We start from the raw sequence: 19,082 nt of genomic DNA, 5'->3' as shown, positions 1-19,082 counted from the left end.
CCTTCATCCAGAATATTGTATCTCATTGTTCCAGTCTTTAATTTTTTTTTGTCCTTGTTATTACATGCAAGACTATGAACGAAATAGGCACTCAATGGATGTCTGTGGAATATAATAATTGAAATATTTTAAAAGATATATTGAATTTGACAAGCTTCATAATTTTCTACATTGATTAGTTCCTGAATTAGAAAAAAAAAGATTATGACAAAAAAACCCTGAACAATGCATTTCATGATCAGAATTTCAAACTCATAAAGATACACATTTTTCTAAAGCAAATTCGTGCATTATTTCCTTAAGTCTAAAATCCAACTGCATTTATTCATATTAACAATTCATACTAACCAAAATATGGACTGCATTAAAATTACAAGTTATAAAATGTACATGAATAATCATAAGGATGGCTAGGAATGGTTAGTAAGTGACATAAATTAAAATAGGTATCTAGATTGCAGAAAAGACAAGAACAATAACAATAGTACAGCAAATATCTAATCTTATAGTTTAGAATATGAACTATATTTTTAATACTCAATACTGTGTATTGTTATTATCTTTATTTTATATAAGAAGAAAATAAGGCACAGGAAGGTAAACTGTCCAAGGTCATAGTAATAGTAATAAATGAAGTCAGGACTTGAACTCAGGCAATATAATCCCTGAGGCCACAAAAGGAAAACACAGTTTACATTATGTAAATTGTATTACTTACTTTTCTTTTCTTTTCTTTTTTTTTAAAGTAAACTCTACACCCAACATGGGGCAGGAACTCACGATCCTGAGATCAAGAGTCCCATGTTCTATGGACTGAGCCAGCCAGGTGCCCCTACTTTTACTATTATTTTTTTAAATTTTATTTATTTATTTGAGATAGAGAGAGAGAGCACGAGCTTGGGGGCGGGACAGAGGGCGAGGGAGAAGCAGGCTCTCCACTGAGCAAGGAGCCTGACCTGGGGCTCCATCCCAGGACCCTGAGATCGTGACCTGAGCTGAAGGCAGACACTTAATCGACTGAGCCACCCAGGTGCCCCACTTTTATTATGTTTTAAAAAAAGCAATTGAGATGAATAACTATGTGTTACAATATTCAGATTTAAGTTTTAATAATTGTAGTATGTGAAATATTCAAGAATATCTTCCCAAGTGTCATCTTTATGCAAAATAAATATTAATTTGTTAATGAAAAAGCTTTGTCAACTAGCTTAATAATTATAATACATTTCCCATCTACATAAAGAACAAAACAGAAATCTGAGATAAACTAAACATGTTTCTCTGCAATCATGACTTAAAATTCACGTTACAAATATTATATATTTTATATATAATGGTTTAATAAAATGATAGGATGAAATAGATAAACGTACTTAAACTACATTTTTACACAAGACTGGGTCTTGGTAGACTCCATAAGATTTTGAAGAACAGATCAATACTGCTAGACTTCCATGAAAATCGTAATGTTGGATACAAAAGGGCCATAAGCAAACCACTCTATTAGTTGTATGAAGAAGTGAGATCTAAATCTCTGCTCAGGCTGCTACCACTTTATTGTTTTTGCTACTATAAAGTTATGTTTTCCTATTATTTTCTGTACCTCCTCATTTCTGTAAACTTCCAGTTCTTATTGTCTCTTCAGCTATGTAGCTTCATAATTCCACTACACATCTCTCACGCTTTCTAATTTTACATGCTGCATTCCTGCAGTTCTCCTATATTCTAATTTCTGCAGATGTTGATTCTATAGGTGTGTCCTATCTATATCCCCAGAGAAAAGATCTGATTGGGACAGTTGTATGAGCATAGTACTGCAGATGAGAAGAATTTGTGTTCCTCACACCTTGCCAACTAGAGCTCTGAGGGCAGTGTTTGTGCTTAGTGGATATAGTTAGCTCAGCAGGCTTCTAAGAGGATGAGGGCCCTAGGGCATGTCCTGATGGCAAGGAGAAGGGGGTGAGAGTGGGAAGAGCTGAAGAGGAAGTGCCAGTCTCATCGAGCTAGGATCAGAAATCGAAATTTGAGACTGCGTGAGTGACTGGAAACTGAAATGTTTCTTTCCTGTAAAGGAAGGACCCACAGAGAGAGGAGCCACAATCCGCATACGAGTCTCCTGACTCTTGAATTAAGAGTCTTGGCTGACTCTTAAATATTCATACAAATACTCATGCGTAGGAAGAAGCACTAAGGAACTTGCTGAAAAGCTAAGTAGGCAAAAAGCTAGGTAGGTAGAAAGCTAGAAAATTGCCGACGAAGATCTCAACTGTGGCGGGGTGCTCATAAGAGAAAAAGTAGAATGCAAATCCTACTAAGTTAAAGTGGCTTTGTAAACACTACAGGCATTTCATTAAAAAACAAAGAAGATATGGGGCACCTGGATGGCTCAGTCAGTTAAGTGTCTGACTTTGGCTCAGGTCAAGATCTCGGGGACCTGGGATTGAGCCCCCCTCACAATCCAGCCCTAGCGGCAGGGAGCCCCACCTTGAGCCCTGCCTCAGGCTCCATGCTCAGCAGGGAGTCTGCTTCTCCTTCTCTCTTTCTCCCTCTGCCCCTCCCTCCGCTTGTGCTCTCTTTGTTTCTCTCTCAAATAAATAAACAAAAATCTTTTTTAAAAAAAGGATAGTTCTTGCCCTAAGATTAAAGGCCACCAATTAAAGACCACCAAGGATAATGAATATGCCCCAGGACTAAAGACCCTACTAAAAGTCTCAGGTCCTATCAAAGCCTCCAAAAATGCAGGATAATTAGCTAATTATTTCACTGCCTCCTACAATAAAAATAAGAAAATGTCAGAGGAATATAACAGAATCTAAAATCCTTACAACAAATGTGCCATGGAGATGGGCATATAATAATAATAATAATTTACTAGACATATAGAGAAGAAGGAAAATGTGATCCATAACAAGAAAAATAAGTCAATTGAAGTAGACTTGTACATGACTCAGATGTTGGAATTAACAGATGAGAATTTTAAAATACTTATTAAGATTAAGACTTAAAGGAAAAGACAGCCATAATGAGTGACAGATACTTTCAGCAGAGAAGCAAAAACTATTTATAAATAAAAATGGAAATTCAAAAATTTAAGGCATAGTATCTGATGTGAGAAATCCACTGAATGGGCTTAAAAGTACATCAGAGAGAGCAGGTGAAAAGGTAGTTAAACCTGAAGATAAATTAATAGAAATTAACCAATCTAAATAAGAAAGTGAAATTTAAGAAATTAGAGAGCATTACTGTGATATGAATCAATATCAAATAGTCTAATAAACATGTATTTTGAGCCCAAAGAGAAGAGAGAGAGAAAGGTGTAGATACAATGTGTAAGGAAATAATGGCCAGATTTGTTTGTTTGTTTCAAAATTGGACCTAAAATATACTATCTGTGAACTCTAAGCAATGAAGCAAAAAAAAAAAGAGAGAGAGAGAGGGAAATATATGGCATAAATAAAGGAAAGAAAGAAAGAAAACTGTCTATTCAAAGACTACAGAATTGTCCATAAGAAAGTCCTGGAGAATTTTTAAACAAATTATTTTATCAATTGTACAAACAAGTCTTCCTATTAAGCTATAATAATCAATAAAGTGAGGGATTGGTATAAGAGGAAACAAATCAATGGAAGAGAATAGAAGTCTAAAATTAGAGCCGATCACATACAGTCAATTTCTTTTCAACAAAGGACTCAGGTAATCTAATGGCTGAAAGAAAGTTTCTATTCTTAAGTGGTGTAATAGTAAATGGGTATTCATAAAAATAATAATCAAAGAGTTCTTAGAGAAAATACAAAAAACCCCCACCTAAACTAACCATTAAAAAAAGATAAATTAAACTTCAAAATCCAGTATTTTTTTCAAAAGTAATCAAAAAGAAAATGAAAAAGCATGCTACAGGATAGGGAACTATAATTGAAATACATATATCTGACAGTGATTTATATCCAGAATCTATAAAGAATTCCAAGTCACTTAGACAAACAACTCAATAAAAAATAAAAGCTTGAACAGGCAGTTTATTAAATCAAATGCATCAATACCCAATAAGTACATGGAATGCTGCACAACATCGTCAGTGTTTTGTTATTATTTGGGAAGTATTACCACAAAGAGAGAGCTCCTTGCCCACATTAGAATGGGTAAAATTAACGTTAATATCTCATTCTAATTCTTCTCCCTAGTCATCCCAAATATCTCTCCCCTGGGAAAAGAGTTGGCTACCCACGTGTACTTCTAGAAACATTTCATGCATCTGTGAACCTATAAAACATATAGTTGTTTTCCCTTTTTTAATATAAATATTAGCATACATTATACATTGTTAGTTTTTGGATATCTGTCCATATTAGTACAGAAAAAGATTGCTCATTTTGTTTGTAACTGCATCATATTCCATTTAGGGGCTTCAGTTTAGCACTATAAAAATCCTTCAAATCTTCAATACCAAAGAATCATTTCTCTTTTATATTTCTTTGCACAAGCATCAACAGATATGTACATGAACAATGATGGTAAATCAAAGGTAACAGATAATGAGAAGGTACTAGATAATGTTACTATGACAATCATACTGTGTGAATCAACTAATACCCAAATATCATCTAAAATATCAAAAAAATGACAACATTCCACAACTCTTAACTTTAAAACATGTATTAAATAATAAGTTTTTCCACTTGTCTTTACTAAACTCAGAATAAAAAAGTGTCACTGACTATGTGTTGCAGACACTTTGTATGAATGAACAATAAACAAAAACGGAGGCAAAAATTAAAGAACAGTGCAGTTTATAGTAGAAGGTTTTGTAACTTTCAGAAAAGAGGAAAGGGATGGACACTATATCATTATAAACTCTTTAGTTTGTTTTAGGATCTATTTTTTCTCTCACATACAATCTTTCAAAAGCATGTTGTTACTGTTTTGCTTTTTTTTTTTTTTTTTACTTTCTCTTATCCTAACCTGATTGATGACGTGAATGAACCCGTCTTCACGCTGAAAAAGTCAGTACCTCCTTAAGCCAAATCTCCCTCAGAGTGAAAACTGATTTCATGGATGTCAGTAGCCGTGAAACAACTGAAAGAATCAAACCTGCATTCAGGACTATTCGGGGCTCCTTGGCCACATTGTCATGTGTACCATGGCTGGCATAGTGTTTCTGTGAATGGAGTATGGTTTCTGTGTATTAAACTTTGAAAAACTAGGGCAAGCACACAATAATAATAATTTTTTTAAAAGTTAAGTCCTCTCCCCACTCCAGTTCTCGATTCCACTCACTCCCCTCTCCAGAAACAGCCACTGTTAAAAATCTCTTGGTTCTCTTTCCTGTATGATTCTGTTATTTAAAACAAGTGGTAGTATGCTGTCTATAATAATAAATGTAATTAAATGCACACCTGTAAAAAAAAATCTTATAAATGTATTCACACCTAATAATGTAATTTAAAATTTCAAAAGCCAAACCTCAATTGCAGAAAGTGTGTTCTTGCTTCCTGTGCGGCTCAACTGCAGTAATTATACATGATACAGTACTTTCAAAAATACGAAGGACAACACAGGTGAAAGGTTGTAATGCGTTGCTTTTGAGTTTGGAAATGAAGCCACCTGGAGGTCCGGAGCTTAAAAGAGCTGTCTCACCACTGGCTTTCCCCCACTGCCCCTCTACACACTGCGATGAAACTCAAGCTTACAGACCTCTCAGAGTGGCAGGGGAAAAGGCGGAAGTAACTCAGGCACCATTGTTCTGACCCAATACGTGTCTTGACCTGTAGCAGAGCTGCTATAAAAATGTAATTCTCCTTTAACCCCTCCATGTAAATCATCAGAAAGCTTTCCTCTACTGATTTACACAAATTTGGTCTTTGACCTCTACAGTCAGAAGTGGCCTCAACAGCTCTTTCAGATGGTTGTCCTATTGACTGTTTGATGTATGTCAACTGCCATAAAATGCAATGCTGTTTCACCACAGGTTTTCAAATAATGCCACATATGTCCAAAGTCATAGTAACAGTCTCTTTATTCCAAGTAGAGTGGTAGCATGAAATACTGCAGATTAATGAAATAATGCACTTTGTTGTATCAAGCTTTGGTATCGAATGCAGCTGTGATTTGCGGTGTTGTTCAACCAGGTGCAACACCTGTCAACGTGTTTCTTACGGAACTTCAAAAGGCTTCCAACAAACTCCAAATGCTTGGGAAGGGTCCCATGTGTATAAGTAAAAATTGTTCTGGGTCTGCGATTTTTGGTATTTAAGAACCAGAACAGTACAAGGGTTCATAAAACAATCAGTTGCTTAATGATCTATCTGCAAACATTCAAATCTGACAATTTGAGATACCACAGAAAACCCAAGAAATTATATTTGTTCACTTTTCTGGGGGGAGGGAACCTAAACATATTGAACACTCTCTAAATAAAACCTAAACTCTAAAATTAAAGCAAGATTTCCAGTCAAACGATATTTTCACAATTCCTCTAAGCATTAAACTTTTTTCAAGGAGTTCCCACTGATTGATACATGTATGTGTAAATATGTACATTAAAATGTATCAATATTGACACATAAATATTGTTTATTATTATATAAATTATAGCATAAAATAATAATTAACATACTAAATTATATATATTTATAAATATATAAAAATTTATATATATAAATTTGTATCTTTAAGTTGAAATGTATTTCAACATCTTTTGGTAAACAATGTTTAATAAACTGTAATACAGGAAGATGCTGTATTGAATATAGTATTAGAATGTTTTGGTACTTAATATTTCAAAAAATTGTTTTATTTAATTGAGACCAACTGGCCTCATTGCTTCTTATAAACTTTGCAATATATATTCAATAAAAAGGAATAAAAATGAACAGATGTTTCTCCTTAAAGAAGGCAGACAAAGATTTCTCTTACACAATAAATCAGCTGCTAGTGGATTTCCAGGACATTGCTTCAGGCTAACTATTTAGGTATAAAACTTAAAAAAAATAAAAAAGAGTTACCTCTGTGTGGATCCAAAATTGGTAGAGAAGATTGAACTGAAGATGAACAGCATATACTGAAGGTGGTACGAAGAGGGCCAGAGGAGAGTAGAATATCTGAAAAATTAAAAATTTTAAAATTTACACATATTAATTCTCAACATAAAATACCCTTTTACTAATGGTTCAACATTATGAGCATAAACTTCATGAATACACCTTATTCTTTAGCAAATATACCTTATTCTGTATATTTTATTGCCACATTTGACTTTGCAACATTAATTTTCCACATGGTGATAAAGTTACAGACATGTTGGAACTAAGTCCACCAGACTTTTAGTTCGCATTTAATATTGTCTAATTAAAATAGCATACATGGTGTGTTATTTCCTTAATCTTGAAAATGTTGGATGTGTTTCCTGGAAGTAAAGAGGTTTTTCTTATACACACAAATACTCACTTTAAGTTAAAAAGAAAAAGAAAGGAACATGTACCTTTATACCTTGACAGTTCCCAAAAACTGTTATTATGACCTGGCATGCTTAGTAATAAAATGAAATTATAATTTAAAAAAGTAACTTCATATAAGAATATAACAAGAATATAAAATATAAAATATATTTTTTAAATATATTTTTATGTGGTTGATTGAGAGCACGATATGTCCTAATTTTTTCGAAGTTAGTAAGGAAGAAGCTATAATACGATGCCATAGTGGAAACAAAAATTTTAAAGGTCTGTATTTCCTAACAGACGGAAAGGCCTCTGCCTTGGAAAAACAACTTATGCTTAAACCGCAGAACTGGTTAGAATCAACTAATAAGCACAATCTGCTGTGTTCTCCTAATGACTTTGATCTTCAAGAGTGATTTCATGTTGTAAGAAAACATTTCATTAAATGAAACACTAAACAAATAAGAATAAAAGGAATCTTTCCTCCACTTTACACTTCGGATTTTATAGAGTTAATATTTCCAAAAGACTAGCTCTTTTAAAAACATTTCTTCTGAATATTAAATTTTATTTCTAAATTATTGTTAAAGCCTTTGTTCTCAGGTCAGTATCATTTCAACGATGTTTAGTTGTGATGATGCATTTGAAATTGGACGTTTACATAAACCCATCTAGTTTTTGTTTTGAACCCTAAGTCATGAAATATCTCAACTGTCATCACAAGCAGGATCAGTTTTATTATTTATAAATGTATTATTCAGCAATGGATTGCATTAGTAAGCAACAAAAGAATACTGGGCTCTTTTTCAAGACATCCATTTTAAGTCTGGGTTCTACTACAGAATCTCTCCATGATGTTCACAAAGTTCTTAAACTTCTCTAGGCTTTAGTTTTCTCAAATGAGTGGTGAAGGAGAAAACCATTTGAAACTTAGCCAACCTTTTGGTTCCAAAAGATCTGTGATACTATTTTGAATTTTTAAAAAAATATTTATTTATTTATTTAAGAGAAAGAGAGAGAGAGAGCAAGCAGCGAGTGGGGGGAGGAGCAGAGGGAGAGAAGCAGACTCCCCACTGGGAGCAGAGCCTGATGCCAGGCTAGATCTCATCACCCTGAGATCACGACCTGAGCCGAAATCAAGTCAGCTGTTTACCTGACTGAGCCACCGAGGTGCCCCTATTTTGATTTTTTTTAAATATATTCAAATAGTTCTCTTACAACAGGTTAATAAAAAATATTTGAAACATACATATAGCCTATGATAAAAGTATTTTAAGTTAAGGAGTATTCTGGAATCTTTGAGATGTGAATAAAAATGTAAAACAACTTATCTTGGATGCTTAATAGTTTTATTTGGAAAGAAAGCACATACCAGATGAATATTTATATTTCATTATAATTCCCCAAAGTGTGGAGAAATAGTCCTTTCAGATAGTAACAGCTGTTATGGAAAAGGGGGTTTTACGCTCAACTAAGTTGTGAAGTAGTGACTTAAGTGAAATTTCTTCTGAGAACTTCTGAGTCTTCACGATGCTAATGTGAATCACAAGGGTGTTAGCCCATTGAATACTTTCTTAATGTGTTTCCCATAGGATTAGATTTCCTAAAAAGTTTTGATAAACCAATGTCTCAAATCTTACAAATCAGTAAATATAATTTGCAGAAAACTGGAAAAATGAGCTCAGTGTGAATTTCAAATAAGGAAACTTCTAGTAAGAAATAAAGATAAAGGTCAGGGAATAAGTCACATGAACTATGTGAAAGTTAAATTCTTGTGATTTATATAGTACTATAAAAAATCTAATGATACAACCAAGTTTCTAATTTCTAAAATGGAAAGCAGCTTAGTAAATGTTCGGGTCTGAAAATCCCCACTCATCTCTTCTACTTCACATCTTCACATTTCCAAATTCTTTGTAGTTTTTAAAACCAACTTAAATGTCAGTTCCATCATAAAGCTGGAAATGGTACTACTGTGGGAGGAGAAATTTCTCCTTCCTCAAAGTTGGGTCAGGGGACATTACACTGCTTACCAAATATATCCATTTCTGCTGTGCATTCAACTCATGTCATTCTGATTACAAGGCTCTTGAGCTTTAAATTTGACTGTCTTCCCTAGGTTATTTTGTTACCTTTTAATAGAGGTCATACATAACCTGTTCACAAAGAAGAAAATAACCCAGACCTGTATGTGTGAAGACAGAATGAGGATAGGTCTAGAGGTGACCTTAGGCTAATGGACAGAAGATGAGTGGGTTTTATTCTGCTCAAGTGAATGGAGCAGCTAGGGGTTGTGTGAAGGGGACCATCAACTAGGACATTAAGGAGAAACAAACTGAGGGTTCTAGAGGGGAGGGGAGTGGGGGGATGAGTTAGCCAGGTGATAGGTATTAAAGAGGGCACGTACTGAATGGAGCACTGGGTGTTATACGCAAACAATGAATCATGGAACGCTACATCAAAAACTAATGATGTACTGTATGGTGACTAACATAACATAATAAAATAAAAAAAGGGGGGGGAATATAAGTACCTCAGACTTGCTGAAAGTGTTAGAGAGTGAGTGTGCCAAGAGATTGGTTTGGACTGTGGGATTCACAGACAGATCTGAGGGAGACTGTGAATCCCCTCGCCATCACTACAACAAAGTATGAGCTTCTTGCTTGGAAGCATATGCAATTTTCTAAAGAAACCATCTATAGCTTTCATCAGAAAGTCTCTGGTGAGTCTATGACTCATCACAGCCAAACAAAAGCAAAAACCAAAAGGTAATTTAGACTTTGGTCAAAACCACGAGGGGAGCCTTTTAATGCCATTCTAAGGAGACTAGATTTATCCCAGGCTGTGAGAGAGCAGTTAAAAAATTTTTTTAAAGCTTGTAAGAAATATAAAAATAGGGTTGAAATCTATCTCACTAGCCCAGTGAAAAATAGCACCCATTTAAGCACAGCTGTCATGAAGATAAAGGGGCAGAATACATGCAAGGGATCTAAGGCTTTGGTACCATCTAAACATAGGACATGAGAGGGACAGAGGAGTATCAGAAGACACCCAGATTTGTAGGCTTGTATGTTGGGTGATACTGTTTACTGAGAGAGCAGACAGCAGGAAGAAGAGGTTTATAAGGTTCAACCTAGGGAATGCTTGTTGGAGTCCTTGAGGTATAACCCAAGGAAGCTGTTGAATAAGCAAATATGTTGTACAAATATCAACTGAACTGAAAAATGACACTGAATTTGTAGGTTTGGATGAGCGGAGCAGTAGGCCTGAAATCCAGACCTCACTAAGTTTAAAAATCACTCAAAAGAGGTATTGAGATAGAGGTAGGGATTACTTACTTCTCTTTCTGTAAGAACAAGGAAGGAGAGAGTTGGGGGTTTTCCTTCAATAGAACATATGGATGGGGGAGATTTCATGTTTTTTTTTAATGTGAGAGATATGAATATATTTTTGGTATATTCAGAAAGAGCCAGTTAAGAGGAAGAGGGACAGATGTCAAGAGTGGCTGGTCAGACAAAGTCCAAGGCAAGAACTAAGACAGGAGCAATGTCACCAATTTAAGGATAAGACCTGCAGAAAAGAGGTGAACAATTTCTATAAAACTAGAGACAAGAAAGTGTGTGCACTTGTGACTTCACAAATCTTAATGCATATATCTGAAAAGAAAGTTGAGAGAGGGAAAACCAGAAAAACTCACATTCTCTGTGAAGTTTTAAATATGTTCACTGGCTGAAAGCAAGGAGCATGAGTGGAGAAGAGCCCTTGAGACTGCAGAATTCTGTAAGGTCTTCTCCCAGGTAGGGAGGATGGCGTGGTGAACAGCACTGACCCCTCAGCTCTGTCTGGAAGCCGTACGTGGAGCGGCAACAAGATGCTCGCTGGTGCTGCAGGGCACCCGTGGAGTTCAGCAAGCTGAGTGTGGGAATGAAGTAGGTGGGTGACCGAATTCAAGCACAGCTTGGGGATTTCAGGGCAGATGCAACAGAAGGAGGCAGACTTTTCCAGAGTCAAAGAAATGATGCACTTCAGGTTGGATGAAGTAGGAGATAAAGCCGTGAGGCATGACAAACTGGGAGGAAAAGCAGGGGTCGAGAGGGGAGAGACGTCCACAAGTAAGCTACAAAGCAAACTGGTTCAAGTGAGGTGTCTAATTACTTTGAATGAAATGGGAAAATAAAATTTAGCTCCAGGATTCATGTCTATCTTATTTTAATAAAATAGTCGAACTTTACTAATATCTGTACTTGTATGATTCTCATTTATTTTTATAATGCTTTAGAGAAAAAAAAATTCCTTCATAATTGAGGAAATAAGATTGAATAATCAAGTACACCATCCCACATTCCTGAAATCTACATAATCTATCACGACACAGAACCAGATCTTGTGAGCACAGATAGAGTCTACTGATCTCTATCCTTAAAACACATCTATTTAAATTGTATGTTTGGATTAAGTGCTTGTGTTTTTACTTAGGAAGTCCTTATTTTAACTAATCTAGGCCCATCTTTCTGTTCCCATTTCTATGCTTTTATCCATTTTCCCCTTTGCCCATTCCACCTTTTTATACATCCTATATTCTAGCCATACTCAAACTTCATGCATTGTGTTGTGTTTCCCCAGAAGATATGTGAGGTTCAACCCCCTGTACGTCAGAATGTGACCTTATGTGAATAGCTTTTTTTATGGAGGTAATCAAAGTAAAATGCGGTAATTAGGGTTGGCTCTAATCCAAAAATGACAGGTTTCCTTATAAATGGGGGAAATTTGGACACAGAGGCAGACAGGCACACAGGAAGAATGCCATGTGAAGGTGAAGGCAGAGATCGGTGTGATGCGTCTACAAGCCAAGGAACACCAAAAATTGCCAGCAAACCACCAGAAGTTAGGGGAGAGGCATGGAACAGATGCTTCCTCATAGCCTTCAGGAGGGACCTACCCTGCCAATACCTTGATATCTGATTTCTAGCTTCCAGAACTATGAGGCAATAAATTTCTAAGACCCAGTACTTTGTTATGGCAGCTCTGGGAAACTAATACACATACCATATACTTTACTTGCAATTCGCTGAGTTTACTATACTTTTTTTCCCCAAAATTTTGTTTTCAAAGACATGCTCCTTCTACATAATATTCCATTTACAACCTCATTCTTGGCAAAATTTTATTCTTCTTACAGATTGGACTCAGGCATTTCTTCTATGATGCTCTCCTTCACCCACCATGGTTCCCAAAGCAGACATTTCTCCCTAAAACCTTAACAGCTTGTATTTATAATGGCTGTTGACTTACTGGAATCCCACCAAAGAAAGCAAGCACCTTAAGAACAGAGCACATGTCCTATTTCTCTTTATGTCCCCAACCTTTGCCACCATGACCAGCTCTGCCAATCAAGACTTTATATGGAAAACAAAAAAAGAATGGATGCACATCTCAAAATAAGAACAATTACATGTAAAGACAGTTGAATATTTTAGCCAGTTTTACATTTAAAGTAGCAATAAAGATAATAAGATAATGCTGTCTTATGTAGAGCTCTTCATTATGAGTCTTCTTATTTATCCTTCATCCTAAAAACTACAAATGACTATCAAATTTCTGTAAAATGAAATGTTAAATATCAGAGAATAATTTTATTTTTACCAAATTTTAAACTGACTTTGGTACACTACAGAATAATTCTATATTCCTGATGCATGCTAGAATCAAGGCTCAGACAGGTCAAAATACAAACAAGCAAAGGGCTTCATTTATTTAATATGTGGACATGAACTTTGTCTTATATGCTGTCTTTGAATGGTGGTTGAGAGTGGCGAGGGACGCCTTGGAGTTCTGAGGCAAAGTCCTGAGAGATGTTTTATTTCTTTACTGCATAGGGGGCTTAGGGCATGCTTTCCATCTGTGACATAAGAGTTATGAGAATTTTATCCCTAATGTATTTGACTGCAGTACATCAACGTTGTTAGTTTCTGTGTCTTTATTTGTTCACATTTGTCTTTATATAATTCCAACTCCCACATATTGAAAAATAGTCTTTGCTTATATAGTTTGGCAGAAAGTACAATGTAATAAAAAATTTGAGATTTCACTAAAGTTTCCTCTGCAGCCTTATATGTAATATAAAAACAATATTATAAAAAACAAAAAACAAAAAACAAAAAACAATATTATACATGTGAGTCATACTTGATATAGTTCAAAGAATTTCCACACTCATTATTTAAGGTAATTTTCAAAATAACAATAGAAGAAGGCAGAGCAAATATTAATTACCCCATTTCATGTAAAAAATCACTGAGATGCAAAGATTAATCAGTTGATTCAGAGTGGCAAAGCTAGTTAATAACTGAGCTCTCTGGGATTCAGACTTCCTTATTTCTGATAAATTGTTCTCTCGTGTTTCTTAAATGTAATCAGTATGTATTTTTAAATGTTTACTCTCAAAAATAATATCACTATATATTTACAGATTCCCTAACTTGTGGTTAAGAAAAGTTTTCATAAATTGACATTATAACTATATTTCTTTCCTCTGATGGTGGATAAAATTTACCTCTTTTTAGATCACTAATACACTATAAACGTATTTTATAAATTCTTATAATATTGATTATAACACTAACCTAAAAAACAGAACAATTTTAAGGATTGAGATATACTACAGAGCTAAAAATAAATTACCCAACCTAGTCATTTAAACTAAGTGCATTTATCATTAATTTACTATGCTTTTAAGAGAAATACTCAGCTCATTAAATGTAGAGATTACTCTTTCCCATTCTATAGCTTCATATATAAAACAAATATGCCAAATATATTTTATTCAAAAAGGTAAATAAGTTACTCACCTATGCTCTAATTTTTGGAGATATTTTAAATAAAGAATATTCAAAGGAATGACAGATTTAAATTATTTCACACACTGGACTTAGCTAGTTAACGTAGCAGAATGTTTGACACCCATAATGTCAAATATATGACATCCATAAAACTTTAAAATTTCTTTTATTTATGTACTATACATTTATTAAGCACTGACTGCATCAGGCACTTTAGAGATCTAGTGAAAAATACCTTTTAAAGTTTACAGGCTGGCATGAAAAGCAAGAATGCAAATAATAAATACTATAATAGAGATGTGCAAGGGTTCTATGGGACCAAAAAAAAAAAAAAAAAAGGAACCCCAGGCAAAGTTAGAAATCATCTGTACAGAGTAATGAATTGAGTCTTGAAGGATATAACATCAGAGGTAAAGGAGCAATAATTTTCCTGGCAGAGGTAACTGGATGTGCAATGACTACCAAGACATTACGACATGGTAGGTTTAGAGAACTGAAAATTAATTGTTAATTGAAAATGAGGTGACATTGGGGGATTGTGGAAGATGAGACCGGGGACAGAAGTGGGACCAGGTTTTGACTACCTCTGCATGTGGTAGGGAGTCTATAAAATTCCTTTCTCAAAGCTATAGAGCAATTCAGCTTGTTCAGAGCCAGCATTCTGGAAAGGAAACAGTGGGTGATGGGTTGAGGGATTAAGAATGGAAAAATAAAGAGTTACTTTAGAACCAATTTAAAATAGTACTGGCTGGGGGCACCTGAGTGACTCAGTCAGCTGAGTGTCTGACTCTTGGTTTCGGCTCAGGTCATGATCTCGGGGTCATGGGATTGAGCCCCGCATGGGGCTCAATGCTCGGTGCAGAGTCTGCTTGGGATCTCTATCTCCTCTCCCTCGTACCCTCCCCTGGCTCGTGCTCTTGCAATCAATCAATAAATAAAATCTTTAAACAAATAAAATAGTACTGGCTGAATCATTGTTCTCTAGGATGCTTCAGACGTCTCAGGAATCAATGACTATTGCTGCTAGTTCTAAGGGGTTTTGTTTGGTTGGTTTTTGGTTTTCTAGAGTTGCTATATCATCCACAGTGGCTCTGGGAAAATGTAGATATGTACATGTAGTTGTATTTTTTAATAAATGTTTTTACAATAGTTTTATATTTGTAAAAGAGTTGCAAAGATAGTACAGAGTAGCTACATACTCTCCACCCAGTATCTCTTGTTAACATTTTATTGTGCTGAATTGCCACAACTAAGAAACAAATTGGTACATTACTATTAACTAAACTCCACACCTCATTTAAATTTCACTAGTTTTTTCCCCCTAAAGTTCTTTTTCTGTTTTAGGATCCCACCCAGGATGCGTTATTACATAGTCTTTACATCTTATAGCCTCTTCTCATCTGTGACAGTTTCTCAGAGGTCACTTGTACTTCATTTTATACTTTTGAGGAGTACTAGGTTAGGTATTTTGTAGAACGCCCCTCAGTTTGGGTTTGACAATTGTCTTTTCTGATGGTTAAAGCCTGGGGCTATGGGTTTTGGTGATAAATACCACTGGGGTGAAGGGTCATTTAATAGGACATTATGATCACATCTTATCAAAGGGTATATGCTATCAACAAGATACCACTGTTAATGTTAACTTTATCTGAGATTGTCTTTGCCGAGTTTCTCCACTCTAAAGTTACCTCCCACCCTCACCTCACCCTTTGTCTTTTTTTCCTTTTGTTTTTGTTTTGTTTTTATCTGAATATAGTTGACACACAATGTTACATTAGTTTAAAGTATACAACTTACTGATTTGACAAGTTTATACATTATGTTATGCTCGCCACAAGTGTAGTTACCGTTTGTCCCATTACATGCTATTATCCCTTATACATTCTCTATTCTTTGTACAGGAGTTACTCAGTACAGTCTACAATCAAAGGGCTAGGTAAGGGGTGCATTAAGCACCATTTTCCAGGGGTGGGGAAGTATCTACATATGTTATCTATAATTCTTTTGGAATTCTTTAAAGGAACTTATCTCCCATATATTTGTCTCTATTTGTTTAGTTATTCAATCATTTATATTGGTATGGACTGATTTCAAAGATATTTATTTTATGTTTTGGATTATAACTCCACACTGTGTTATATATTTTGTTGTTCATATTGTTCCAGATTTTGGACATTGGGAGTGACTTCAAGTTGGATCCTGTAACCTTTTGACATATCCCATTTTATTATTTTCTACCACTTCTCTAGCTATGCTTTGAATATAAACTGTAGCATTCAGGTATTTTATCTGAATAAAGCTGGAAGAAAATGAAATGTTAATCTTGACACTGTTATATATAACATAATATTCACAGATCTAGACACACTTTATTATTTGGAGAGACTATCATGTTTAAGTCATTATATCAATTAAGATATTTAGTAAAAGATGGAAGTAACACACAAAACCACCTAATTCAATGTATAGTAAATAAAGCTCACTTAAAATGGTATTCCATCCACTGTAGTTCTTTTTGGACAAGTAATGTTAAAACTAAGGTTAAAACCGGCTTTAAAAAACAGTGCAAAAAGTTTGGTTAGAGATTCTCGAAAGCTGAATTCTTATGTTTAACTACTTAAAATGACAGGTCTGCCACCCTAATTTTCACAGTAATAGCAAAGAAAAACACTCTGAGATTAATTTTGCTTTTCATTATACAAGTTAATTTTCTTTTCAAAGACATGTATTATTTGTTCTAAGATATAGTTAGCTAACTACCAAGTTATACACCTTACCTATCAGCACTAACGAAAAGAATCTTTAAAAAGACTCAAAGAAAAACCTTATGATGGCCTTTGATTTTAATGTCTAGAAAGACCAACCATCACAGACACTTAAACCACCTATGCCATCTTCTAACAAACCTACAAATGCTAGACAAAAATCCAGGCGGATTCACAATCTCTACCTTTCATTCCCCACACTGCAAATCCTCCCCGCCCCCGCTCATTCCACTACCCCAAATTAACAGCTTCTGATGCATTCCAATGCTCATTTCCTTACTCAGCATATTTTGTGTCGTTGGCAAGATGATATGAGGTTGTAAAAGGGATTTATACTGGCAATAAATAGGTGTGAACCTGCATTTTACTTAGGTTTTCACTAATCTGTAACTGTGAGTGTATTGCCTTAATAGGGGGAATGGCACAAATGAAACCAGGATAAAGATCACCATAAACTTGAAGTCAGATGTCTGGACTCAAATTCCAACCAGCAATGTTCAATACTGTATGATGTAGCAGGCTCCTCTGAGATTCATTTTGTAGCTTTTAAAATGGATGATTTAAATATATTGTCTCCCAGATTTCTTCTAGTTCTGAAGTCTATGATGCTCTGACAAAAATTTTTGTTTGGTAATTCCTCAGACAACCAATTCACTCACTGCATTTGATTTTCCTGGAGCAACTTCAGATACAGCTCCGTCTTTTCTTGGAGGCTTTCTGCCCCAAAATGTAAGCCCTGGAGGCTTGAGTTATCTTTATGCAAAGTTATCTTTATAACTCAGGAGAGAATAAAGATTTTTGAGATTATTATTTTAATCAGTCACATATTCAAGCCCGTTTTGTACAGGATAATAAAAGTTTGTATTAATGAAGCTATTTCTTAAGAAGGAAGGATAGTCAGTATGCCTCCCCTCCATCAGGGGCCTGTTCCCTTTACTCACTAGAGCTCTAGACCAGTCTTGAGCTAGGCAACTGTGAGAGAGGTAGTATTTTCTTCACATTGCATCATCCAGAGTTCCAGCACAAGCTATAAGAAGATGGAATATATATAATATAATAGAAATTCTTTTGTTTCCACCTATGTTTCTTAGAGCATGTTATGGATTGAATTGTGTCCCCCCAAAATTCATGTGTTGACATCCTGTCCCCTAATACCGCAGAATGTGACCTTATTTGGAAATAGAGTCCTTATAGATGTAATTAGTTAAGATGTGCTCATAATGGAGTAGGGTGGGCTTAATCCAAAATGACTTATATATAAAAAAAGAAATTTGGACATAGACACGGGGAGATCACCATGTGAAGACCAGCATTATGCTCCTAAAAGCCAAGGAACTATCAGAAATTAAAAATTTTAGAGACAGGACTAGAACAGTTCCTTCCCTAGAGTCTTCAGGGGGGACCATGGCCCTGATGACACCTTGATTTCAGACTTCTGGCCTCCAGAACTGTAAGACAACACAATTCTGTTGTTCTAAGCTACCCAGTTTGTGATACTTTGTCATGGCAGCCCTAGGAAATTAACACAAGCTGTAACACTGGGGTGTAGTATGGGGGGTGGTGGGGTGGATTTCTTTTTATATCTCTTTCAGCAAATGTATTTGTACCATCACTGGCTTATAGATTTGTTTTGCCTATGCTGCTGTTTTGGGTTACAACACCTGCCAGTATATGCATTTTTATAGGTTATGAGGCACCTGGTTTCAAATATGGGGTTTTGTCACTTTCTAGCTGTGTAATTAACCTCACTGATCTTCAGTCCCCTGAAAATAGTAACACTTGATCTAACAGAGTAATGTAAGTGAATAACAATGTAGAGACAAATACAAGAGTATATAGTGTGAAGGATAAGATCCGGGACCTTGCAGCCAGGTTGAATGATTTCAAATTCAACTCCTCCCTTTACTAATTCTGTGACTGAACTATAAACTCAGTTCCATCATTTTAAAATAAGAGTGATAGAAACAAATAATGCAACATATGTTAAGAAAGAAAAAAAGAAGAAGAAGAATGTAGCAGGAGGGGAAGAATGAAGGGGGGGA

The 19,082-nt window shown here is 35.2% G+C and overlaps 1 protein-coding gene across 1 annotated transcript in view; it reads right to left on the bottom strand.

The window, feature by feature from the left end:
• Nucleotides 1–12,773, bottom strand: part of LOC116630647 (alkylglycerol monooxygenase-like) — a 193,626-nt gene extending 180,853 nt beyond the window's left edge. Inside the window, exons 1-2 of the mRNA XM_032401315.1 lie at nucleotides 12,729–12,773; nucleotides 7,002–7,097 (exon numbers count right to left, since the gene is read on the bottom strand). Of these exons, the coding sequence (XP_032257206.1) occupies nucleotides 7,002–7,097; nucleotides 12,729–12,773 (141 nt within the window). The remainder of the gene's footprint in view (nucleotides 1–7,001; nucleotides 7,098–12,728) is intronic.
• Between the last annotated feature and the right edge of the window lie 6,309 nt (nucleotides 12,774–19,082).

Source organism: Phoca vitulina, unplaced genomic scaffold, assembly GCF_004348235.1.
Source record: "Phoca vitulina isolate PV1807 unplaced genomic scaffold, GSC_HSeal_1.0 scaffold4, whole genome shotgun sequence".
Classification (NCBI taxonomy): Eukaryota; Metazoa; Chordata; class Mammalia; order Carnivora; family Phocidae; genus Phoca; species Phoca vitulina.
The sequence above is the reverse complement of the archived record's forward strand: the minus strand, read 5'-3'. Positions and strand labels throughout refer to the sequence as shown.